The 27,863-nt window shown below is 36.8% G+C and overlaps 1 protein-coding gene across 1 annotated transcript in view; it reads right to left on the bottom strand.

The window, feature by feature from the left end:
* Positions 1-20,420, bottom strand: part of Stmn2 (stathmin 2) — a 52,101-nt gene extending 31,681 nt beyond the window's left edge. The window contains exon 1 of the mRNA XM_076835993.1: positions 20,393-20,420. Within this exon, the coding sequence (XP_076692108.1) occupies positions 20,393-20,411 (19 nt within the window). The 5' untranslated portion in view covers positions 20,412-20,420. The remainder of the gene's footprint in view (positions 1-20,392) is intronic.
* Between the last annotated feature and the right edge of the window lie 7,443 nt (positions 20,421-27,863).

Here is a 27,863-nt window from a genome sequence, read left to right as displayed (position 1 = left end):
CTTCTGCAGTTTCCTGAGCCAGAAGGCTCTTGCTGAAGGCTGTTATTGCATTTTCTGGGTTGATCCTCCAAAATGGCTGAACATGGCTCACATTCATAATTCAGCAAAACTGACATTTCTTATGCAGAACGATTGTTGCATCTGTGGAGTCAATATCCAGAGTGGCAAATGTTTTGGTCACCAATAATAAGGACGTTCGTCTCTTGCTCACTTTGTTGTAATAGCTTTTCTCCAGAAAGTAAACCCTGGATTCTACTTCACATGAATTTTAGAATTTAGTGTGACTTCAAGGAAGGCTATATATATAGTAGATTACCTATTATGTTCTCAGTGAAAGCAGGAACTTTCAGAGATGGAAAGTGCAAGACTTTTATCACAGTGAAAAAAAAAATCGTAAAATCCAGATGACTTTATCTCAGTTCATGGGCCAGGTGACTTTTTCATTTGAATTAACCAGTGGTTTGAATACTGAAGATACACTTAATGAGTTCAAAGGAACCCTATTTATCATCACAGGATGGGGTTGACTATCTTCAGATAATGGAATATGCTAATTTATAAAGAACACAGGGAAGAAACAGACTGAAATTGAACAGGGACCCTGCAGCAATTTCTGCGACAGGCCCTATCAGTCATATTTTGATTTAATTCCTCTATCAATCTGGAAATTGCTGAAAGTTCAAAGCACATTTGTTGAAGCACGTTTCTTGCATGTAAACTTCTCCTTGCATGTAAATTTCTATTTCCTTAAACTGGCACAAGGGTTCACTGTATTAGAAGAGATCCACATCACTGTTTTAGTTCTGAGTGTGTGGTAGAAAATCCATGCTATGTATGATGGTTATTAATATAATCATGAATAAAATAAGTATTTTAACATAGTGTTCTCACCGAACAGTATTTATCAGGTTTCCACAAAATAGAATTGTTATCTGGTACAAATTGTACTTATGGTAGTCTTCCTAAATGTTTTCCTAGGAAATGAATGGTATGTAAATAATTAATAGAAGATAAGTATTTCAAATAAAGGTCACAAAATTCTCGTGTAGGAGCTGGTATTTTCTTGTTTACCCAAACCTAAGGAGAATTCCAGGGTTTCCTTCAATGAAACTTTGTAAAATGCAAAATATGTAGCATTTACTCAACAGTGTCCTAAAAGATGGGTTTTCAAAATCACACTGACGGTAGTGTTAACTATTCATTGAAAAATTGCTGGTGTACCTGGTGCAAAAGTGAATAGTTGGTTAAGATTTTCCACTGAATGATAAAAAGTCTTGTGAGTTTGCTAGTCGTAGCTAAGTCACATGTTCTGTGGAAAATTTTGTGTTTAATCAAATGAATACACATACACACATATACACATATATACACATGCTTTTTAAAAGTGGGAAGTATAAATACTGTCAAGGTTTATAACTATCTATGTCAAAAAAGCAGAAGCAGTGATTTTGTTTCGAGCAACTCTGGCAGTATGCGAGAGTGACAGAGCCTGAGGTGAACATCTTACTGATGCTTCCACAATGCAATTATGTTCAGCATCCATTTTAGAGACAGCTGAATAGGGAGAAGGGCATTCTTCAGGTTAACCCAGATATGACACTGAACATTACTTTTGCATTTTGGAATTCCAATGTGACTTCAGGCTTTGTCATGTGAGGACTCATTTTCTGAAATAGTTCCCATCAAATAATACTCTAGAATTTTAGTATAATTTTCTGCCAGGAATATAAAGCAACATACAGAGCAAGTAAGCAATGCATCTGAGGACTTTGCATTACAGTTGGTTTGCTTCATCCCGTTTATGTGACAAACAAGATGAAAATATAAAAGGCAACTTAGTCTAGGATAAACTTTCCAAATTTTATTTTATTGATTTCCCCTGGATTATTATTATTAGTATTTTTTGTGGTACTAGGGATTGAACCTAGGTCCTTAAGCATGGTAGGCAAGCGCTATAGCTGAGATATACTTCCTGTGTCTTTTTATTTTGAGACAGGATCTCATTCAGTTTCCCAGGCTGGCCTCAAACTTGGTAATTCTCCTGCCTCAGCTTCCCAAGTAGCTGAGATTACAGGCATATGCCAAGGAACCTAGTTTGTCTGGATATTTGGAGATAAAAGCTTTAAGAAGTGACCATTTTCACATATTGTCAAAGGAAGACATACAAAAATCCAAAAGGCAAACGAGCAAAAATGTTCAACTGTCACTAAGCATCAGGGAAATGCGAATCAAAACCACATGAGATACCACCTCTCACCCATTAGTCTGGCTATTATAAAAAAAGACAAAAGATAGCATGTGTTGGTAAGGATGTGGGAGAAAAGGCTCGCTTTTCTGTTGTACTAATTGCATTACACCAACAGTGTAATGCAATTAGTACAGCTATTACAGAAAACAGTACAGAGTTTCCTAAATTAAAAATAGTAGGATCCGGGAATCCTACTTCTGGTTATGTATTCAAAGAAAATAAAATCAGTATGTCGAGACATCTGCACTCCTAAGTTCATTGCAGCACTATTAACAAAAATCAAGATATGGAATCAAATGTCCATAAAGTGATGAATGGATTAAAAAATATGTGTGTACACACACACACACACACACACACACACACACTGGAACACTATTCAATCTTTGAAAAAAGGAAAATTCTGTCACCTCAGACAAATGGATGACATTTGGAAGATATATATTTAGTAAAATAAACCAGGCACAGAAAGATGAAAACTGTATGATTTCACTAAAAAGGTTGAACACATAGAAGCAGACAGTAGAATGGTGGTTACCAGATCCTGGTATAGGGGTAGAGGAATAAGGGGATGTTTGTCCCAGCGTATAAAGTCTCAGATGGCATGAACACATTCTAGAGATTGAGTATACAACATGGTGACCAGTTAGTAATAATGCATTATTTAGGGAGTAGGTCTTAAAGTAAAAATTTAATGAAAGAAATGGTTTGATAGCACAAGTTTTGCATGCTTGTGCCATGATAAATGTAGTTTTGTTATTATTCTATGCTCAGATATTATTCAGCTTTTAGCAAATGGCCACATAGTAGATAAAGCCATTGAAAACTGGATTTGATTTACTTGAAATAAGCAATTACATAGCACAGAAAAGTTGGAAAGGCTTAAAAAGAAACCATATTCTTTTGCAGGTGAATTTTAAAACATACTTAAAATAAGGTCTGTTAAAATAAGCTAAAAATGAGAATTTCAGTGAGATCAGAGACATTTGCTCACACCGTGAAGAAATATATTGTGAAGAATAACTGGTTTATTTGGATTGGTAAAAATTATCTTTCCAAAAAGTTACTTTCAGTTCATTAATATAGATAAATTTAGACTATTAATAAGTTTGCATTTTTAGCTTGTGCAATTAGAATCACCAGCCATAGCATCTTGTACCTGGAAGGCGCAGTAGAAATCTTCTAATGATATTTTAAATTTATAGACAAAGCAATAAGACCTAAAACCCTTTTCTATAATCCTGCTCCTCCTCCTCCCTTTGGGGGTTGTTGTTGGTTAAGTGGTGGCAGGAGCAGGGACAGAATGGCAAACAAAGTGGGAAAGAGATGGAACTGGAATGATGGTAGGCTTTAAAGGAAAATCAGTATTTTTGTTTGATATTGGGCTTTTTTATTCTGTTTCTAAACATACTTATACATTTTTGGTACTGGGTAATTGAAAAAAAAAAAAAAACAACTCTTGCTTTGTGGGAGACCCCTTATTCTATACTCTCTTCCAGAGCATTTAGAGCAGACTTTAAAGGGATCATATTTTTCAGACCCTCTTGGGAAGGCCAGTCCTCAGTCTGTGAAGACCGTGCTTCAAGTTTGGGTATTAATTTGGGGGATGAACCCTAAGTGTGGTCCTTGTTGCTGCTTCTTCTAACCATTGCCATACACGTGTATTTCTAATACTTTCAGAATCTCTTCAGTTACAAAATTTTTCGTGAAAAACTGCACTTCCCTTTGGTTTTACAAAAACTATGAAATGTTTTTGCTTCTATCTTAGAAGCACAAGTCTGGATTAATCTCCTGCTACGGATAGGAAAATAAGCATCAGATGGTGATTGGCTTAAATAACCTTTAAGGACTTTGAGGACTTCAGATGCTTTTATTCTGTGACCTTGATCATGTCACTTGCCATTTCTGGACTCCTTTTTCTCATTTGTAATTAGTCTCTCAATGCTTTGGGATTCTATGATTCTACAAATTTATCAAATTTTACTTTTTAAGTAATTTTCCCATTACATACATATTCATCTTTTTGTGCTTTCTGCGGTAAGAGCTTTCTTTACCTTATTTTAGACAAATCATTTTATTATGCCTCATATTCAAGAAAAGGGAAACTTAATCTTCATATCTCTGCCTTGTAAATTATTTCTTTTTTCTGAATCTTGGTATTTCATAACCATTTACATGATAGACATAAAATATTATATCTAATGTGACAAATGATTCATGAGCAAAGCTTGTCTTGAATTTCAAATTATTAAACTATCAGGGCAAATTCTACTTTCCCCCATATTACATGAAAGGTCTATTTTTGGCTTCAAATATTCTTTTTCTCACAGTGAGGCAGAGTAAGTGATGCATTTTTTGGATGCCATCTGGAACTCTCTTTGAATTTGTAAGAGTCATTCTTAAGAGAAGGATTACATGTTGGTATAACTGGTTGAGTGAGACTGGAAGAATTTATGTAGCTTATTTTATTTGTGGCAGCAAATACCATGTTTATCAGTCATAAACATTTCCAATAAAAGTGAAGAAAAAAATTGAATCAAGTCTTTGACCTGCAGAGAAATATGTGAATTAGAATTTGGCATAAAAAAATCACAACTTGGAAATCCAAACTATCTAAAGGCACAATATTGGTTCTCCTTTGCGTTCTATTTTCTCTGGACTTATTCAGCCTAAATGTTATTCATAAAAAATAACTTGTGGTTTGGAACATTGCTCATATCTTCAAAAATTTAACAGAGTTGTAATAGGTAGAGTAGGACAGAGGTCATATGGACTCAGATTCAGAGACGACTCCTAAATGCCTCCAATCATTTGAGACTGCAGTTCACGAGGCTGGGTTTGTATATCCCCAGAAACAGAATCAATCTTACTGGTTTCCATTGCAAAAGCCTTGTGATGACATGTCTTCCAGGACAGTCCTCTTCCTGGACAGATGCACCTAGGTTAGCCCTCATTCCTCAATTGCTTTGTTTGCTGCTGGTCATTACTTCCTAACTCTTTAAGTTTTTTGAGAGTGAGGAAGGTGTCTAAGAGCTTTACTGTTTCTGTATTTCCCCTGTATGTGAGTTTGTGCAGCAGTTAGCTTATCCAATGTTGCTGAAGAGGGAGGGGGGATCCTTCAGAGGCAAAGGATAGCTGTTGATTCTGTTAGTGATCCAGTTGATATCCTCATAGAGACTAAGTTTAGGGTAGGATTTAATAATCCCAGATGGGAGCCAAATAGAGCTCAGCTCTTTGCTCCATGAAATTCACTAGCTTTACGTTATGCCACAGGCTGGTGTTTTTGTACTTTCAAGTAGCCTTTTCTTCCTTGGCCCTTGGCCCCTACCGGTAGGTTGTTGATAGGTTTTTAAGACACCAGTTAGTGGTATGACTAGAATTACTTGGTTTACATGCACACATTAAGAAAGTTCTCCTACTTCCATCGTTCTATGCAGCTTTGCATCAACAACCAATTCTTTGTGCTGGGGGACAAAAGAGGAAGGTGAATTAGTGCTGCTCTTCATAATGACTAGAGGTGAGTAAATACTACCCAAAGCTGAGGGAGAGCATATAGATGGGAACTGAAGATTTGTGTTCCAGCTTGGGATCTACCCAGCTTTAGATGCCTTATTAAACCTTTCGAATAAGAGTTCATGCACAAAAGGAAGGTAGGGCATTATTTTAAGGAATGAGCCAGGAAATGGGTGGAAAAATTTAAGTGCTGAACTGATGTAAGATAAACTTAATAAAGGTTAATCTTCTCCAAATGGATCATGATTTTTTGAGAGTGACCTTTTGAAGTTTTAAAGGGCTTGGCTGAAGAAAAGTGTGTGGATTTTTATTTCTTATAATCCTGTTTCTTTCCCTTACTTATTTCACCCTTATTATAAAATCACTTGACAGAACTAGAGCTCTTACTGTTTGTCCAAGGAGACCATATGTAGTGGTTAACTAAATGGGCTCTAGGGTCATACTGATTTATTTCAAATCCTCGCCCTTTCACTAATGGCCTGCATGTGATTATACCGTCCTCCTTTTTTCATCTGTAAAAATGTGGATGATACTCCTTGAAAGGTTCTTGGCACGGTTACTATACTTCACATAGTCAGTATCAAATACATAACAGCCAACAATGTCATCACTGAGAGCCCCATATGCGCCCTGGGGAAAACAAAGTGCAAACTGTATCTGGGCTTAAAGGAGCCCTCCATATAGTTGGATATAAGAGAAAGAAATGTCTTTATTGAAACAAAACATAAAATTAGCTTAAGACGAGGAAGCTGGAGTACAGTGCAGAGTGATAGATTGGAAACCTGGCTTCTGAATTTGTGATCCAGAGCAAATCACATAACTTCCCTTGCTTTATTCTTGCTCTTCTTGTCAAACAGAGAAAACAAAACTGGTTTCAGAGCTACCATGAAAATTGAATGGAAAAAAGTGCATAGAGACCTGCAACTTGTAACTGGCTCATGCACAGTAAGAGAAGAATAAACTACAGGGAGATAAGAGCAAAAACTTTTAACAAGATATGACATAGCTAAATGCCAAACTTGTTGTTAGACAATAAACTCCCAAGAATTCACAGCAAGGAAAGATCAAGGAAAGCTGGACTCGAGGTCACTTGATGCTGTTCTGTCTTGGAGAGTGTGCCATGACTCAGAAGCAACTCTGAGAAATCCTTTTGATGTTGTAGCCGATTATCCTCATACTATGCTGCCACAGTTCAGTTATGTCATAAATATAAATGAAAGAACTCTCATCCTATGTATTCACAGTTTAGATTTACATTTAAGCTTCATTAAAACTTCATTAAAAATGATAGATTATATATATATGTATATATACATATATATATATATAAAATTACCAAAGCCCAGCCCAAAGACCTCCCTTGCCTGGATTTGGCGTAATAGGCAAATGATAGAAAAAGGAAAAATGAATTTCATGCAGTTTGGTCAAACAGAGGAGAAGCAACTGGCCAGCCAGGATCCAGGAAGGCTTCCTGGCTTGGTTACCAGTTTTTTGGGTAGAATAACTTTATGACTGTTTGCTATTTGTCAGAAGCAGTATTTTATCTCTGCAATTTGTTTAAGTGTGCAGGTTTTTATTTTTCTCAGTTATGTAAACTGAACACAAAGTCCAGTGTTCTTTCCTAAGTGATATATATGTATATGCACAATTCATATTATATATTTTATATTATATAACATAATTATATAATATAAAATTATATTATGTATAATGATATAAAACAATTATAATTACATTATTATATATATTATATAATTATATTATATAATATGTAGTTTATGCATATTTATATACTATATAATTTATGTATTATATATTTTATATTTATATTATATAAAATTTTACACATTTTATATATTATATAAAACATAATATATTTTGCATTTCTTACCTTCGATGAGTTATAATACAACTTGCCACAATTCATGAACAATACATATTGCAACTCTGCAGTTATTAATATTTCATTTTAAGAAAAATTTCAACAAATGCAATCCAGTTTTTTGAAGCTGCTTAATTCAGTATTTCTTGAATTTGCTCTCAACCTGGAAAGTACTAATTTCATCTTATTTGTTGTATTACTAGATTTTTAAAAATCAAGTGTCATTTCGAAGAGATGAAATTCCTTTTTGTCTTTGTGTTTTGGTATTAAATTTTTTTAAAGTGAGGAGAATGGCTACATTTTCTTTAGAGCTGACCTACCCTTTTCTCCTGCAATATCTTATGACCTTGTGAAGAGTTGAATCATAGTGAGCTTTTCATATAAAGTTCTTACTCTGTCATTTTCCCATGTCTATATATTTATAAGAAAGTAGGTGTATATCTTACCATTGTATTTTATAACTTATAATGTGAAAAAATATTGAGCATTTTATATGCAGGAATATCATTAACAATATCTAATTTGAAAAAGGAAAATATTATATTTGTCAATAGAAGCACATATTTCTCTAATTAAGTATGCAGTTATGTCATAAATATAATTCTTAGTTTATGTACCATACATTTATATAAATTGCTGTTTTAAAGAAAAAACAAAATGCTTCATATGCCTCCTTATATTGATAGTCAATTATTCTTCCTTAAGCCTTTGCAAAGTCAGATGCCAGATGAATACAAATTTGATTTTTCAAGATACCTTTGTTCTAATTATATTCTGCTAACTCCTTACAGATTTAAAAAACAGTAATAGATTATTGATTGGTATGTGAAACACTAATGATTGAAAAGGTATTACTTTCATGCACAACTGGGAGAATAATATGAAATCCTTTTCTCCAGCAGTCATTTCAGGAATATTCTGTTGGTATTGTATGGCTCTTGGGTCTTTATTATGCTCATCCAGTAATGGGTGAACAGGAAGGCAAAGTAGACCCAGAAAAGAAGGTACCTAGAATTAGCCCATAAAGAAGACACCTCGCTGAAAGAGGAATGTTGAAAATGCAAGTAGGAGATAGGATGCCAGGCAGGGAGGAGATGGACTGGTGGGAATGAAAAATTGTGTATCAGTCAGGTGAGCTGAGATGAAAGAGTTGGATGAAATTGATGGGTTGGGAATATTTTCAGAATGAGAGTTTGTGTGTGTGTGTGGTGTAATTCCCCTTTATCCTACTTTTCAAAGTGCTCTGAATGTATACTTTTTATTTTAATGCCTCTGAAATCAGTTTTTTATTTATTTCTACTGAGTATGACATCTCATAACATATTTGTAGGTGGCTACATTGGCAGTTGTATTCAACCCTCTGCCCTCTTCGATGCCAAGCATCGAAGGACAGTGATTATTTCCTTAATTCCAAGGTTTCTAATAACTTTGTCATTATATGAAGAAAATAACATAAAGTTGAGATGTTTAACTTTTTATTGTACTTACTGAGTATTTTCATTATTCATTTAGGGAGTTAGGGAAGGGGATCAATATTTTTATTATCAATTTCTTAATATTCAATTGCTTTCCTAATCCTCCTAACAACCATGTGACTTGGGCATTATTTCCCCCATTTAAAAATGGTGAAAATTGTACTATAGAAATGGTGAGTTATTTGCTCAAAGATTTCCAGGAGGTGAGCAGTAAAGCAGGCCATCTAACCCCCACACCCACTACTACTCTGCTACAGTTCTTAAGCAGGAACAGGAACAGTTTCTACCTAAGCATTTTTTTTAATTTTTTTAAATTTTTAAATTTTTTATTTTTTTCATCTTTCATACATTTGATTCATGTGAGTTATGCTTTAGGAGAACTTATAGAACTGCTTTTTAATTTTCATAGTGTTTTGAATTCTTTGGACAACTTGCTGTAAAGCGAGCTTTCAGCATACTTGAACATTTGGGCCTGGGTCACTTGGTCTAAGTAGGGCTTGTACAGTCTCAAGGAGGCTGACTCAAGAGGGTAGAGTGCCAACGTGGTGCCACCAAAGGGCAAACATGGGACCAGAAGCAAAGTGGGTAGGAGAGCTGCCTCTGGCTGGTTAACCTTCTCATATTTCCTGTGTCTACTGCCTCGGGTACCCCTGTTTTGCACAGAGATTCTCTAAGAGTGAGAGCTGCCATCCCAGGTCACTACTTACCACCCTTTCCTTAAAGAATCTTGAACTTGGGAAAAATAGGATAAGGATGGAAATAAAACTTTGGGTGAGTTAGTTGCTTCTTCTGATTTGAACTCTAGAAAGAAACAAGCTTAAATATCTATCTACATACATAGGGCTTGAGGGGTTCTAATCAGAAGTTCTTCAAAATGTCAAATGCTATTGTCTAAAAGATTCAATCAACATTTTAGTTCACTTTTCAGCATTTAGAAAGTACTTTTCAAAGCCAAATGACTTACTTTCTGACTATGCTTCTTGTTCCCACTTTACTCATTTTAAAGGCATGCACAGTATTTCCACCAAAAATTCCAGTTATTATATCTAATGATAAAGAACTCAAGCCCTTGTATTTATAAAGCACTTGAACGATAATAATCACTTTCAAATTCACTTCCTTAGTTCTGACTATGACCCTCTGATATGGACAGGCTATTTTACTGGTGTTGAATTAGAGATACAGGGAAAGAAAATCTTGGCCCAATTTAGTGAGAGTGAAGATGAAAACTCAGGGCTTCAGATCCTGCTCCGGGGCTCCTCCTTCAGCATAGCATTGACATTGGTGGACAGGGGCAGAGCTGCTGGGCTCTGTCCTTTTGTAGAGTAAGCCAGAGATCATAATTCTTCCCCTAGAGGGCCACATTCTCCTGTGCTCCCCATTGGTCCCCGCTGTACAGCTTCCTCCAAGTGATTCTGGACCAGCCAGGCCAACACCACCTGGGAGTTAGTAAGAAATGCAAATTCCTCACTTCAGACCCATGGACTCAGAACCTCTGGGAGCATGGCCCTAGTTCCATAAGTGCTGCTGATGCTCAGAAAATCCGAGAAGTGTAACTAAACAATCCTCTGGCTGGATTGGATCTTAGTACTTCCTAATCAAAGTTATTACAAAATTATTAAAATGGTAAAACCCTATAGTTAAGAGCTTCCATTACTGCTGCTCAAGTTTTTGATATGTACAGGATCTCATTTTCTTAAGACTAAATTCCCCAAGTGTAAAGACCATGTTTATTTATATTCTTATAATACCTTGCAGCTCTGGAACAGAAGGAATTAACTCACTCAAAATTTTATTTCCATCCTTATCCAATTTTCCCCAAATCCAAGATTCTTTAAGGAAAGGGTGATAAGTAGTGGCCTGGGATGGCAGCTGTCAATCTTAGAAAATCTCGGTGTAAAGCAGAGCCGGCATTCAAATCTATTTTTATTTTACTGACTATTAATGATTTTGGACTAGAGACAAATATGCCTAGCATATAGCTTTCCTCACTGTTCCTGCCTGAAAATAGGACAGAGGATTGAGTGCTAAACTTCATTAGTTTTATATCTATGTCTTACCTATATTAAAACCTATATTAAAACCTACCTGATCTATTTTTATTAGAACTTTCTTCTAGTACTGGCTCTGAAGCTTACCATATGGGAACTTGATTAAGTAAATCCTTCAAACTGAAATTTACTCATCCTTAATAGTATAACATGTATACTATGCCAGTCTCACAAGGATTATATGGAGGTTTAAAAAGATAGGACAAGTAAAATGTCTTCTAGAAACAGCAAGATCCCATATAGATAGATGGTGCTGTTCTATTTTCCTTTATTTATTTATTTAATTTCCAATCTTCTATGCTTATGTGATCTTTAAAAAAAAATTTAAAAGAAAAAAGTTGTTCAGAAGTAGAATGAAAAGATGACTTTTAAAATTACAGGAGTGATCTGTTATAAAAAGATTTGAACTGGCTTTGGTAATTTCTCATGTGTAAAATTACCAAGAGGAAGATGTTAATGGGTATCTTACTCTAAACTCACATAATGATATTTGTGTTGGAAATTAATGGAAATGTTGCAGTAGTAAGACAATGGTATCCTGAAGTCATGATTCCCAGGGAGGCTGCAGTGAGTAACAGTCAATACAGGATAAATTGGGGTTTTTCAGGTGAGTTTCATTCCTACTTAACCAGGACACCAGAACTAGAAGACTGTTGTTAGGTTTACTGTGAACAGTTTTTTTTTTTTCCCCCAATGGAAATTAAACTTTAAGTATGCAGTTCATAGGAAAAAATATTCCAAAAGAAGTAGTTTGATCTCTTTTAAAATTATCTGTGGGACTAGATTTAATTTGATTTAATTCTCTTTGCCCTGATACAAAGACATGCAACTAAAAGATTGACAGATTCATATCATGGATGATCTATCATCCATGATAAGTGTTTGGACTCATGGAGAATGTACAAACTCTAGTTTATAGTATCTGAAATGCAATTATTCCAACTGATAAATAGATACTCTTATATACACTGCTTTATGCTTTTGTAAAAAGAATTCAGTCTTGGACAATATTCTTGTTCTATAAAAATTATTTTAATATGTCATTTGAGAACTAAAATAGTCTATTTCTTGTCACAAAATCAAATTTGGAAGCATTTTTTTCAGTGTTAAATATTTTAGTTTTGAAGTACATTACAAGTGAGGAAAAACCTAAAATATTGATGTTATGGTTTTATATTATTATTATTATTATTATTGTTGTTGTTATCATCATCATCATCATCATTATGCTTGGGATCAAACCCAGGGCTTTGAACTTGCTAGGCAAGTGGTCTACCACTGTGTTATGTTCCCAGCCTCGCTGTGGTTTTAGAGTATAATGTGTGGCTTCTCTTAAGTACAAATCCTAGGAAAGCTATATTTCCAGATGACTAGCAAAATGAGCACTGAAATGCATTAATTAACCTTTACATTCACATAAAAGTGTTTTGTGAGAACAAATGTACACAAAATGTTATCTTTAATCATGATTAATAAAAATGGGTTATTATAAACACAGGTTTTACTACTGCAAATGTCTCCTTGACAAATGACAGGGCCTGATTCTTTTATTAAACATAATTAAAAATGTTTCACAAGGGATTCTGAGCCTTCCCACAGATCTCGCCTGACTGTCTGCTTCTGAGGTAATAAGAGAATCCTCAAGTAAGACCTACTAGTTATATTCAATGCGGATGCTTGTGCTATATCTCTCTTTTAATTCTAAATTTATTTTATTAGACCAATTATTAAAATCAAATGTCTGGGGTTGTGGGAGGAGTTAGGATTCATTCTGAAATGTGCTAGCAAGCCTGAGCTGGATGAGATCAAGCCAGCTTCTTTCTCCACAATTCATCATCCCAGTTTGTTCAGATCCGAGTGGCTGCCCTGCTTACCCTGAGTGTCGTGTTCCATACATTACAAACCCCTCACAGCTATCTTTACCCAAAAGACTAATCCACGGCCATTAGTTTAACAAGCTCCAGGTTAGCTATTAAAACTAGTCATGTTAGAAAGCATTTCATCTTGAAAGTGAGTTTGAGCTTGGAAAGGCCGAGATCCTCTCAGGCCTGTTAACAAGACGGCAGTGTCAGGTCTGACGCCTATGGTGGGAGCACTTCTGACAAGCAATAGATGTGAAACTAGCAGGTATAGGTTAAAGATACAGAATCGGAAAGCACAGGGCCTGGGCAAGTCATGTCATCTTTCCACGTCTGTTTCCTCCACTGTAATAGGACCTCCTACTTAGAATTATTAGATGATTAACACAGTTGATAATTGCAAACTGCTCAGAACAGACCCTCCCATGTTATAGGTTAAATTATAGGTTAAATAGATAGAAGTTAAATTCAATAAATAAATAAAAAAAATCACTTCTTTAGCTGGGTGTGGTGGCACATGCATGTAACCTCAACAACTAGGAGGATTACAAGTTCAAGGCCAGCCTGGGCAACTTAGGGAGATCCTGTCTCAAAATCAATACAAAAGGCTGGGGATGGATGTTATCTTAGTGGTAGAGCACCCCTGGGTTTAATCTGCAGTACTGAAAAACAAAACAAAACAAAACAACAACAACAACAACAACAACAACAAAACAATCAATCACTACTTGCAGAGATTCTGGTATTTATTACACCAGGAAAATGATTCTTAAAGCAACATTGCAAGACAATTGTTGATTAAACATCTAGTTAGGGAGACTTTTTGGTTCAAAGGTCTTCGAGTTTAGATTTTTGACATCTCCAAATGAAATTTACATATAGCTGTGACAGAGTGTCAGGATTAAATGTTTAAAACACACATTACTTTTGTAATGCTGTATTAGCATGTATTTCTTTGAATGTAGTTAGAAAGTGCAACCATTGAAAGTTTCTCATTTTCTGAGAGACCCTGAAATGAACTGTTAACAACAACAACAAACAAGAAGAAAGGAATGGATAACCTTGAGACTTTATCCAATTTCATGTTGAGTAACAGCATATTTTACCACCTCTGCGCCCAGATTTTTTATTTGGGATTATGTTTTTAATACATTATTTGGGAAATGCTGTATTTCTCTTTTTGAGACATTTTATACACAGTCTGATTTTTGCCGGTTAACATTTCCAGAAATGTGGTAATGTTTGCATAGTCAGCCAACAATTGTGTGAGATAAGTGAGATATGATATTTTTGATGATATTCCTTGAAGACCCACGTTTTCCCCTTCTAGTTGACTTCCTTAGAAGGGTAGTATTGAATAATGGGGGTTCTCTGTTGGATTAAGTAAGCAGAAGGAAAAAATAATCTGTTTTTGAATATACTTCCATAATCGATAAATTCTTAATAATTTTCTCATGTGGTACCCAGGAAGAAACATTGTTAAGATAATTTGATAAGTAATGAGATAAAACTATAGATAAAGTTAGTGTGGCTCACTCCTCTTTTAAGTTCTTAATTATATGGAGTATTTGTGGTGAAAAGTAACCTCAATCTGAGGTTACAAACATTTTCCCATATCCAAAAAGTGGGGGGTTGAACTTTTATTCTGCATATCGTTTGTGAATAACAGTAAGCTAACATTACTATTTATCATTCTTTTTCAACTATGCCACAAGCTGCATTCATTTTTTAGGCAGGCAGGCAAGCAGACAGACAGACAGACACACACACACACACACACACACACACACACACACACACAAACACACACACACACAGAGCCAGTTCCTTATTTTTCCCACATTTCTCTTGAAGGTCTTCTGTTGAATCCTGCAATATAAATATATTTTTAAAAATTTACCTGAAAGAGTGAGGACATAGAACACATAATCCTCAGAGGAATAAAATCCCTAAGTATGCATGAGTTTGGAAGTGAAATATTTTGTAAAGATTGTCATGAACTTAAACGTGTTAAGACATAATAGAAGGTAGTTATGAGGGGTACACACATATCATAATTCTTAAATTGATGGTTTGATGTCAGTATCAGAATCATCTGGGAGCTTGTTAAACATGCAGAATGTCTGGCCTCATCCCAGGCACAACAAATTAAAATCTGTACTTTAATGAAAATTAGATAATTCATATATGCATTAAAGTATGAGGAATATAACAATATGACATTATTAAATATTTTACAGGTAGATTATGGTTACATAAAATATAAGAGAAAAATAGTTTTCCTTCTAATGCAAACATGAGAAAAATTCACAAGTGATGATACTAGAAATTGTGCTTATCCTTTTCTTCTTTAAGATGAACATCCGTTTTCTACTAAACTAATGGAAGCTATTACAAGAAAATACTTGATAGTTGTTAAAAAACTGGATTTAAATCACATTATATTTGGTTTGAAAAGCCATCTTTTAAGTGGAAAAGAGAAACATAAGATGGGAAATAGGAACAGTTTTCAGGATCCCTCTCACACTATAGCTACTTGCTTTATCAAGATAGCCTGAATAACTAAAATGAAGTGAAAAATGAATTAATTACATATTAAAGTGAAGATTTTTTTCCCTGAGGGTGGAGACTCAAATATTAGGTGTGTCCCCAACATGAGGCATATTTAAATAAAGAAATAGGTAAACAACAATTTTAATTTATTTCTTTATTTAAACATGAAAACATTCTATTCCTTAATAATTTTGCTAATAATACTGACATTCTCTGCTACTTACTCACTACCAAACCTCAGAAGTAACATAAATTATATTATAATAACAACGTAATGAAACTAGAAAGTAAAATCATAATGCAATAATTAACCAAGGCCTGTGGCTTACTTGCAGATTATGCTCATTCATTTCATTTTATCTCAGTGTAAAACAGACAGACCATTTTCATTCACTAGGGCAAAGCACAATACTAATTTATTGAATCAACACTTGAAAGTTCCCAATAAAAGAAAAGACTTTAAACAGTTAATGTTTGAAGCTAGGTTTAAATCATCTACTTCTTTAGAGAACTTGACTGCCCTCTAGTGGAGTGAAAGTTAATGCGGATGCCAAGGTTTTCCAATTGAGACAATCAAGAAGAGCTGTTTAGGTTCTAGAAACAACTGGGTCACTAACTAATACAGTATTTTCCTTTGCTCTGGCATATTTCTTGAATTTTTATTATAGGGGCACAAATCTTGTGAAAATAAATAATGTATGTTTTTCCACAACCAAAAGGAAATTGGTGTTAGCTGGGTTTAGTTATCTGTACTGTGGGGTTGGCCACACCCAGGTCCAGTGTGTGCTTTGGCTTCCACTTGCTCTGAGGCCAGCTTCATCCAGGCTTGCAGGAGCAAGGAGCTACTGACCTGGCAGGAGTATATAGTCCATCTTATTCAGTTGAAATAAAAATCAACAGTAATTGACAAATCAGTAATTTTCCTAAACATGGCCTGGATTTATCAATGACAAAACCTTCACTTCAATATGTAATTAATTAATCTTTCATTTCATTTTAGTTATTCAGATTTTACTTAAAAATTCTGCTTGATAGCTACCATTATATATTCACAGAATTAAGTGACTATTTTGATCCAAAATTATAAAGAGGAAAACTATTATTGTCTGAATCAGCTTTATGGCTTTCTGAGAGGGCATTTCTTGAATCTCAGTATATGTAGTTTGCAGCATTTTTATCCTGATAATGAATGATCTGATGATATTGTGTCAAATAATTACATGCTTATCTCGAAATCTAGCCATTAACAAATAAAAATCAAAAACCAAAGTAATTAAACTTTTTAATGAAACAAGTACTATCTCGATAAACTTTTAATGACTAAGAGCAGAAGCATTGTTTTCTTAGTAAAAATACCTTTCTCTCCTTTAGACTAGAATAATATTACAAATCTAAGTCATATTGAAAAATCATTGTGAATTTTGATTAAACAAAGTTCTAGATTTTAATATCTCAAATCATCCAATCAATTATTATTCAAAAATATACTTTCAGGGAATTTGAACATGCATAGACATCAGATCTATTATACTAGCAAGTGGCAATGTACTACACTGGGTCACAGAGTGTTTACTGCAGGATCAGCTTACTCATCTGGTATGAACTAGATATATGTGATTAACTGATGTTACTTTTCTCTTTCAGTTTTATCCTTTGAGATTTTAATCTCAATCAAAATCTTCAGAGTTACTTATATATTCACGTAGAAGGGTAATATTATATTTACTTAGTTCAATCATGCTGAATACAATAATTGTTTAATGAATAAAGAAAACCCACTCTGGCGATGCTTTGAAATTAGAATGATTGCAAAAATCTATTATTATTAATATTGTAGAGGTAGTGTTTCTTTTCATGATTTGCAAGTGCAGCTTGATTATGGCAGAAACGATCTTTGCATTTGCCATATTTGGGGAGAGATTTTTATTAGATTGTGGCTACCATTTTACCGATTCTCACTTCAGCATAGAAATGAGACCATTATCAAGAACAGCAGGTGGAAGAATAGTTTTGGGGAAAAACAGTTAAAATGTTGTGCATAGCTTATATTTATATGTTTACAGTTATAACCTCATGCATATCATAGTTATATAATATTCACCCACTGCAGCCACAAACAATCTCTGGAGAATTTTCCAGCGATCGCTAGCACACAGACCCTGCCCTTTCCAAGTACCTGAATATATATATATCCCAGTCACATGAACATACATAATCCCAACAGGAAGTCAAAATATACTTGCTTTATAATCTAAAGGAGCAACTAGAGACAAAATCTTTTTCTTTCTGGGAGAGAGGGGAGGAAAAGAAGGGCGATAGAAAAATGGACGAAAAGTGAGTGCAAGGGTTAAACCTTCACCAAAAGCAATCAGTCTCTTATAAACAAATGAGAACAAATAAGGCTACAGAGTCACGGAATAATAATGATTTGAAATAATAAAATTGATGATGATCAGTTTGTAGACATCTTGTGCAGCAGAAACCTCTCAGTAGGGGTGAAGAGCATTGAGCAAGATCGCTCCTACCCTCCTTTCTCATAAAGGTTCCATGCGGGAGAAGTGCGAATTTTGGCAAATGGGAGTAGCTCAGGACACTGCGCAGAAACCAGTTTCTGGGGATGCTCCCGCGGGGGCGAACGCCCAGTTCTGGAGAGGGAGGGGTGCGCAGGGCGCGGCGGGAGGCTCTGCAGGGCTGGCAGCGCTCCACGCGCCCAGTCGCCACGTGCGCCCCCACCCGGCCAACTGCCGGCGGCTTCAGGCCCCAGCTGGGAAGGGTGGGGCTGAGCCGCGCCCCACTGGAGGACAGAGGGTCTCTAGAACTAGAGACCCTCTACGGGGTCTCCATCCTGGGAAATCGGAGAAAACTGAGGGTGGATCGTGGTTTTGGGTTAGGGGGAAAATGTCCCTGAACTCTAGGTGGGCTGTGGTTGGGCGAGAACAGAAACCTTTCCGCACCCTAGGGAAGGGGTCACCTCTGTGGTCTAAAGGCCTGGAGGGGTGGGGCTGTGCCTTTGTGTATCCGGGTGGGGCTCAAATCAGCTTTTCTGCAGAGCCATCCAACTGGCTGGGAGGGGCTCCGCGCCAGGACTGAGAGCCATGCCAGGTGTCTGCACATCCCCAAAGGAGTTGGGCTGATCTGGACAGCGGGGCTGGAAAAAGGGTCCCGGGACCCTCGACCTGTCAACGGCCCCTCCCAGATTCCCTTTCCCCTCCAGTGTTGAGCTTGAGGTCTTCCCAGCTAGGCGAGAAGGGTGGGGCAGGGCGTAGCCGTCCACATCCAGCCTTTTCCTTAGCTTTTACCCTCTCTGCAGCCCGCAGCCAGGTCCTGGGGAAGGGGTGCTTCCAGCCACCTCCAGATTTCAGGGGTCTCCCAGCCTGTCTACCCCAGATCACTGAGCTCCTGAACCATGGGACACTGGAAGCGCAAGACCTATTGGGAAATTAAGGCCTTGGATCCGGAATCTTGTTGGGTCTCTCTGATATAGGTTAAACCTATGAAATTGCCGGCAGTTCGCCCTGTCAAACCCACAAAATACAAATTTCAGTCGCCCAACTTAAGACTTTGACCTCTTTGCTTTATATTACGTTTACATATCTTTATCCGTATATTTGCACACATTTCTAGGTTCCAGAAGCTTTTCTTCAAAACGATCAAAGGAGTTCAAAGAAGCCTTTTTCTGTGATTTGAAACAGCCTATTCAATGTGTTTCTGGAAAGAAAAAATGTTAATCCATTCTCCTCTTCCCTCCCCAAAACAGACAATGAGGCTACGGTGGGGCGGGTGGGGTCAGTGGTCAAGTCTCTTTCGGAAGCTAGGGCCAAGAGCCAGGAGTGCGGAGTGCGGGCGGGGTGTGGCGCCGCTGTCCCCGCAGGGTTGGGCTCCTGGGTGTCGCGCTGCGCTCCGCACTCGGCGCCCATCCCCGAAGAAGCAGAACCGGCGGGGGGTTGGGGGTGGGGGCCCATACGGTTCCGCACAGGGTGGGGCTGTCCGCATTGTGCGCCCAGCGCTGCAGGTGCCTCCCCCCACCCCCCCCACCCCGGGGACTGTTGGTCGGCACACAAAGAAACCCCACCCCGGCGCCTTCTAAGCCCGGTCCCTCTACCCCTCCCCGCAGCGCGCTTCCCCGCCCCTGCAGCTGCCCACCCGCGCCCTCCACGCCCTCCCCGACTTCCTCTCTCTTTCCTGTCCTTTTCCCTAAAACAAAGGAAAGGTCCTACTCCCACCCTTCCCCCTGCTCCCTTACCTCCCTGCACCGCGCCCCGGGACTAGCGGTTTTTCCAACGAGACAATACCATAAAATGTGCCCGCTGTCCTCCTCCCCCACCTCGTCTCCACCCATCTTTCAAACAGCCTAGATGGGACTGCTTTGACTTTGCATTTTTTCTTTTTCCTTTCTCTCAACCTTCCCTCTATCCCTTTCCCATTTTCTTTTTTAACTACAGAAGAAATATAGGATGTTACAAAGCACTTTCCCAAATGTCCCTTAACCTATTTAAGGCAAACAGTTAAGGGAGCCCGCTTCCCTCGCAATTGCTTTAATTTTAAATATGAAAAAGTAAATTCCTTATTTGTGAGAGGGCAACTTACCTGCTTCTATCTTCTTAAAGAAATCCTTCGCTTTAGATTTCCAAGGATTCCCTTTTTTTTTGCCCTCCCACCTCCCCCAGAGCTACCTCCGACCTTCCTGGCTCCTGTTACCATTAACGTATTTTTCTTTATAAAATATCTCCGAATGCCTTCAAAGCTCTAAGCAAGAAGGTGAGAGGCGAGCTCCCGGTGGAGCCGAGGGAGAACGAGGCGCGATGCCTTACCCATTGCTGTTTTAGCCATTGTAGCGGATGTGCAGATGCTGCGCGGTGGCGAAGGCGAAGGGTCCAGCTACAGCAGCGGAGAGAGCGAGAGAGGAGACTGAATAAGGCACTGAGTCTGCAGAGTGGGACCGTGCTAGAGAAAGAGCAAGAGGCAGGAGCCCATGAATAATTATCACTCAGAAGCTCAAGCAGATTGGCTCCCAAGGTCCCCTGACATGACTCCCGCAGAGTCAGAATCTCCAAGCATTGAATATTGATCGGCCAATGGTGCTGGAGTACAAAGTACCAGAATGCAGTTTGAAATGGAAATCAGTCCTTCCCTGGCAGCTCCCCCCGTTTTGGGGGCCTGATAGTACAGTCCAAGTAGAGTGCGCCTTAGCCTAGAATCCTCCTAGGAGCTAAGAACTGGGCTGTGCCTACCTGTGCACCAAGAGGCTTGACTTTGTTCACACGTTTCATTGCACAAATATACATAAAAAAGAGAAAGGGATTCACAAGCCTGAGAAGTCCTCATAAATATTCTGACTGATGGAAAAATTCATGTTGTTACCTTTTAATGTTTTCTTTTTCACTTTTGTCCTGTCCTTGGAAGATTCTCGACTTTCAGGGGTAGCCTATGACTGGCTGCAGTGGCAGCTTGGAGTAGACTTGCATTATTGACCTTTTTTCTTCCCTATATCTGGACTCAGGTGTCTTTGAACTCAAGAGAGAGAGGTCTGGTGTTTTCTTCCTTTGGCACAGAGTAAGGGGCTGTTGGCTGCTTGGGAATAGGGACAGTAGTTACCGCATGTTTCACATGGGGACCTGGTGGAAGAGAGTGATATAGTTCCTATGTCTGTATTCTGTCCATCTGGTAACAGGGCATTGGGGGAGCCATCAGTGGATGCCATGCTTCCCTGGGGGTGTAGGATTGCACAGATTGAAATTTTAGTGACTTCCCTAAGGCAATGTAAAAAGAAACCTCATTTCATTGAAAGTTTAGTAAAGACAAAAGACAGGGTCTGGGGCATGATATTTTTCTGCCACCCAGAGACTCCACTGATCTAGGCCAAGAAAAGATGTGCTTAAGTTTCAGATTGAGCAGTGTGGCATGTAAGGATCTTTGAGACCAGCTGTAACAAATGATTATTTTGTTACAAATAGGATATTAATTAATTTATTTTGTACATTTAATGAATGTCAGTCACTAATTCACTGGTTCTCACTTAAATATTTATTGAACATTTGTCATGTGCACAGTATTGAGGATATAACAGTGGGGGATATTTTAGGACTTATTCTCATGGAAATATTAATCCCTGTTAATTTAACTTTTCTGTAACTGCACCGAATCAGTCTAAGCCCATGAAGAAATTGTGGCTTTGTTGTTGAAAAATAAAAATAGGTGAAGAATCACTAATTCCAATGTATTTGAAAGCTGAAAAAACTTGTAGTCATGAACATATATAAAACCCTGACAAATTTTTCTCATTAAAAAAATTAGTTTGGAGCAGCTTTCTATCAAGCCACATTTCAAAATTTCTTTTTAGTGTCATGAACAGTATGCAATTTCTAAATAGCAGAGCACTCTCCTTGGTGCTGAAATGAACTTCTTCATCTTCTATTAACTTGTCAGAGACATCTTAACGCCTTGGACTTCTTGCTGAATGACAGGAAGATACTGGAACTTGGAGCAGTTTTGATCTGCTGAATCATGGGGAAACAAAAAAATAAAGCGGTGATCAATAGAATTATTTTTTGAACAGGAAGTTTAAAAATTATTGTTCCTGTTATTGTATAGGTCTGTGACTATGACACAGCAAGAGAGCAATATTGAAATTGGCAGGGTCTGGAAATAAATAACCATTTTGTCTCTATAGTCATTTCCCAGTATAAATGTGAGAGTTATTTCCCTCTCAGTGGAGTAGTTACCAGTCATGAGATGAGGGATCTTCAGTATGTCTGTGTGACTAATATCTTTAAAGTATTTCCTTTCTCCCCACCACACTCTTTCCCCTCAGCTGTCTCCTCTATACTTCCTTCAGCTTCCACGGGGAAAAGGGCCCTAAGTCATGGCATTAATGCCTTTAACAATTACAATTGGCACTTCAGTGAGATTTGTTGCCCTTTTGATTACTATAAGGAAAACAAAATACTAATTCTACAGTCTTAATTTCTCATTCTCTGGTGAACATTACTTACTGATAAGAATGTGAGAAGGAGGAAACCCTATGCAGGGGTAAATATCAGGGGCATGACCCTTCTCTGTTTTGACTTTCTGGTTACTCCTCCCCTAACTTTGGTTTTGTTGGATTTTCAAATAATATCAATTGGGGAGGGAATAGGTTAATCTGATTTACAATAGAATATAAAGATAGCAGGTTATTGTCAACTGGCTAAGAAAAACTAAACAAATTCAAATATTTTTTGTTCTATTATGCATCTTGGTCTTGGGGACTAAGGGCAAAGCATGAACAGATGAATTATTTCATTTTCAGTAGTTTGTTCACTTATCCATTCCTTTCTTCAGTCAATTCATTCATTCAACAAATGTTTATTTAATGAAGTTCCAGGCTTTTATATTATGAAGTCAGCCAAATGTCTCCTTAATGTCTAAGAATATAAAATGAAGGAAAAAAATGCCACCCCACCTAAGAAAATGTCATTAACTTTGGAGGAAGACTGTTTTTCTGTGTATACTTTTAGTTGCAAATAATATAAACAAAAACAACAACCTAAACTGGCTCTGACAATGCAAAGGGATTTGTTGGCACATCTAGCTATAAATATGGAATGGGCTTCAGTCTGTCTTCCTTGAAGCAATTGGTTTTGATGGGTATTGCTGAACACCCAAATTAAAACATAGGGGCCACATAAGTCCAATGTAAGATAAGGACAATAGTACTTTCAGAGATTTCAGTTGACTGAAGTGTTATCATATGTAAACTACTTATATCACATTTGATACTTAATAAATTGTAAGTTCTATGACTATGTTTATGGTTTCCAATACATATAAACTTTTTTTAGTTTCTTATTTTGGGGGGAAGAAATGGGGAAAGCAGGTAGGTTTGAGGGCCTGAACCTAGTACAAGCCTAGTCGACCTCACATTTAAACTTTTTAACAGTAAGAACTGAGGAATACATATTTTTATGCCTTTCCTAGATCTTGACTTCATGATTCATACGGTAGATTGTCATTAAGTGCTGATGAAATAATAATAAATGATAATACACTTCAAAATGATTACAAATTATTGAACCCAGTGAAGTCATATTCATGTATCTAAACCTTCTTCCTCCCCTCTCCCCCCCACTTCTCCCCTCCTCCTCCTTTTCTTCCTTCCTTCCTTTTTTTTCTCAGTACTAGGGACTGAAACCAGAGGTGTTCTACCCTTAATTATATCCCTAGCCCTTTTTATCTTTTGCTTTGAGACAGAGTCTCACTAAATTGCTCTAGTCTGGCCTCAGACTTTGAAATCCTCTTTTTTTTTTTTTTAATAGGGAATGCTTTCAGTTTTTCTCTCTTTAGAATGATATTGGCCTTGAGATGAATAGACAAAGAAAATGTGATATATATACACAATGAATTATTACTCAGCCATTAAAAAGAATGACTTTATGACATTTGCCAGTGCATCAGGAGACTATCATGCTAAGTGAATAAGCCAGTCTCCAAAAGCCAAAGATTGAATGTTTTCACTGATATGGAAGCTAACCCACAATAAGTGGGTGTGTGTGGGGGGGAATAACAGAAATTCAGTAGATTAGACAAAAGGGAATAAAGGGAAAGGAGGGGAGGACAGGAAAAGGAAAGACAGTGAAATGACTCTGACATAATTTTTCGATAAACACTTATGAATACACCACTGTGAATCCCATCATTGTGTACATCTACAAGAATTGGGTCCTAATTAGAAAAAGAGATATTCCATGTGTGTATAGTTATATCAAAATTGACTCCATTGTCATGTGTAGCTAAAAAGAACAAATTAACAATAACAACAACTAAACTTGCTGTCCTCTTGCTTCAGCCTCCGTAGTCACTGGGATTATAGGTGTGAGCTACCACACTTGGTCCAAACACTCTTCTTTGTTTAGCTGATGCAGGGAGTAGGTATTAGACTATTTACTGTTGTTTATTTATATCCTGCTTCATTCCCCAAAGGGTAGAAGTAGTTAGAATTCATGTCACTAGAAGGCCTTTGTTAATTTTTGATATCTTTAACCATTGAAGTTGTGGAAATCAAAGACATGCTAACAGAGGTTGTGATCACAGCAGGTTATAGGCTATTGTGTATTATCTTTGCAAGGAGGCCTGTGTTGATTTTCTTCCAAGCTAGAGAGGAACAGTTTGCTTTGGAGGATTAGCTGATGTCATCTAATATAGTCATATGACTTTTTTTTTTTTGCTATTAATAATCATGCCTGGGAAAGAATCCTACAGTAATTATTAAAAGTAAGATATAAAAACATGTTAGAATTGAATTAGTCCTTTTGATCCAATCTCAGTTGATTACAAAAAAAAAGTTTGAAAAATAAAAGCCACGGAAATTTTTAGGTGGTTAGAAATTTAGAATTTAATGCAGTTACAGCTGAAAATATCTAGGGAAGCATCTAAAATAACAGCACAGGAAAAAATAGTAAATTGACTAGCATTTTGATTATTTTGCCATACTTAAATAAAAACAAAGAGAATCAGAGGCCTTTAATAGAATTGTCCAATATGGTTTATTCAAAAAGTCATTCCAAGGAGGGAGAGCTGTTTTTCTTTATTGACAACACAATCTATTTGGTTCAGGAATTTGCCAGTATGTTAGATTTATTTTTGAAATGCAAGATGGACATTATTTCATCATTTTTTCTTTGTTATTTTCTATGAAAAATGCTTAGTTATTATTATATCCTTTTCTGTACCTAGGGTTTTCTTGATGTCTAAATGGAATTTGTACATATTAGTAATTAGTATAGTCCATCCCTGGAAGCAAAATGACTTATTAAAAGTAGTAAATCCTATTGATGGTTTTATAATTGAACTTCTCTGAAAATGAACTTGCTCTAATCATAAAAGGGGTTTGATATAAATTTAATAAGCTTAATCTTTATATTAAATTGGTAATGTTGAAAAATTCTTTTCTGACTTTACAGCAATGAATATCTCCTTCTCTTCATGAGTTGATTTACAACTTAAGTTCAGGGAGAATTTAGTTGGACACCACAGAAGCTGGGAGGTTGGTTCCCCTTGGGATGCCACTCAGCATCCTAGCTCACAGCCCTTGAGTGGGAACACATGGTGACAGTGCTGAAATGACTGGAAAAGAAACCTAAAAGTATGACTCACTTCCTTTCTTTCTTTCTTTCTTTCTTTCTTTCTTTCTTTCTTTCTTTCTTTCTTTCTTTCTTTCTTTCTTTCTTAAGACAGAAACCCTACTATATACAAAGCAGTATACATGCAACTAACATCAGTTAACTAAGAACATAGTTCTTGTAAATCACAGGTAGAAAGGGGAGGAGGAGGCTTTAGGGAAGAAAAGAGCAAAAGGATTTTATTATATTGCATTTCCGAGAGATTTTCCCATGAGTCATTTATTAACTTCTTCTTTGACCCTCTTAACTTCCTCATCCCCATCCTGCCATATTATCAAATGGAATTGAAATAATACATGTAGGTAGTATTTTTTAAAAAGCTATTTCATCAAAAATTCAATTTGACATAATATAGCCTCAAATTCAACTATAGAAAACAGAATTTCATTCCATTTCTTCTTATCTCTTCAGGCCTTGAATTACCCCCCCCCCCCAGTTGCTCTCTGAATAATACACTAAGAAAGCAACCCAACTCTTTAAGGAATTCAGTTCAGTAAAAATAGAGCAAAGTGCAGTTAGGTGGAAAATGCTTTTTATTGTAACAGAAAACAAATTGCCCACAGATTAGCAGTTGTGTTATTTGGTTTATTTGGAATATATAGGAAACATCCTCTTTTGGAAAGAAGAAACAACCACAAACTTGTGAATATATAAGTCTTTTATCTTAAATATTTACATCAAAATATAAAAATACTATACTTAAATTTTTGTCATGACCTATTTCAAATGGACAAAAAAGAAGAAAGATCAATAATATACTTGTACCAATCAAGTAAAAATTATCAAGATTTCATTGTCTTTGTATCTTTTCTCTTTTTAATTTTTGCTCTATTTTCTAAATGGAAATTTCAGACATCATTTAAATTCACTCTTTCATATTTTAATAAGGTGTCTCTAAAAAGTAGGAAACTTTTCTGACACAAATACCATTCTATTAATACATTTCCAACTTAACATGAATTCACTGTATCATCTAATACCTAGTCCATAATTACATTTTTGGGATTGTCTCAAGAATGCTATTTTATATTTGTTTCATTTGAAATAGGGTCCAAATGTGACCTACAAGCTATATTTGGTTTTATGTTTCTCAAATCTCTTTTAATCTAAAGCAGTTTTCCCTTAATTTTTCAAATTCCCACCAATTTATTGCAGAAACGGGCTCAATTTGTCTTAAGAACTGTCTTACATTTTGGATTTTACTTCTGCTTTCGATGTGATCACAACTTATTTCCATGTTTCCAGTAAGTGGAAGTCAACTTCAGAGGGTTGATTAGATTCAGGATCATCTTATCAAAGAATTACTCAGATGTATTCAGTTTAATTAAAAGCAAAGTGGATATTTATTCCCATGTGCTGAAACTCAGCTGTGGAATCAAGGCAAGGAAGGGCTTATATAAGCAAAACCCACAGCAGTCTAGGGAACAGTGAAATATTATTTCTTTTGTTCATGGAAAAGCTGATTAGCTAAAACTTAGCAGGGGAAGCATTTCCCCCATAGTGGCCTGGCATTTATTGGGGGAGTTTTCTGAGAAATCTTGTTGACTGTAAATAACAGAAAGTATTATTTTATTTCTACATGTGCCTACTGCTAACCACTCCTCTGGACTTCTGTTGAACTCTCCACCTGACTTAAGTTAAAGAGTGCATCATTTCTCTTTGATAACTTTGTTTCTTGTTTGGTCAATGTCTGCTAAGTGAGTCATGATGGTTTTAGTCTTTCTGATGCAGCATTGCAATGGAGTGAATGTTTATGTCCCCCTTAAAATTCACATGTTGAAATCCCAAGATAATGTATCAGGAGTTAATGGCATTAGGAAATGACTAGGTCATGAGGGTGGATTCCTTGTGAATGGCATTAGTGCCTCATAACAGAGACCTCAGATAGCTCCCTTGCCCTTCCATGTGTCAGGACACCCCTAGAAGGTACGATCTGTGAAACTGAACACTTCCCAGACATCAAGTCTGCTAGTGCCTTGGTCTTGGACTTTTCAGTCTCCAGAAATGTGAGGAATACATTTCTGTTCTTTACAAGTCACCCAGTTTATGGTATTTTTGTTACAGCAGCTCAGATTGAATAAGACATAAGCTAGCTGAGTGTCAGCCTAGCATCACAGCAGTGTAG

Source organism: Callospermophilus lateralis, chromosome 16, assembly GCF_048772815.1.
Source record: "Callospermophilus lateralis isolate mCalLat2 chromosome 16, mCalLat2.hap1, whole genome shotgun sequence".
In the NCBI taxonomy this organism is placed as follows: Eukaryota; Metazoa; Chordata; class Mammalia; order Rodentia; family Sciuridae; genus Callospermophilus; species Callospermophilus lateralis.
The sequence above is the reverse complement of the archived record's forward strand: the minus strand, read 5'-3'. Positions and strand labels throughout refer to the sequence as shown.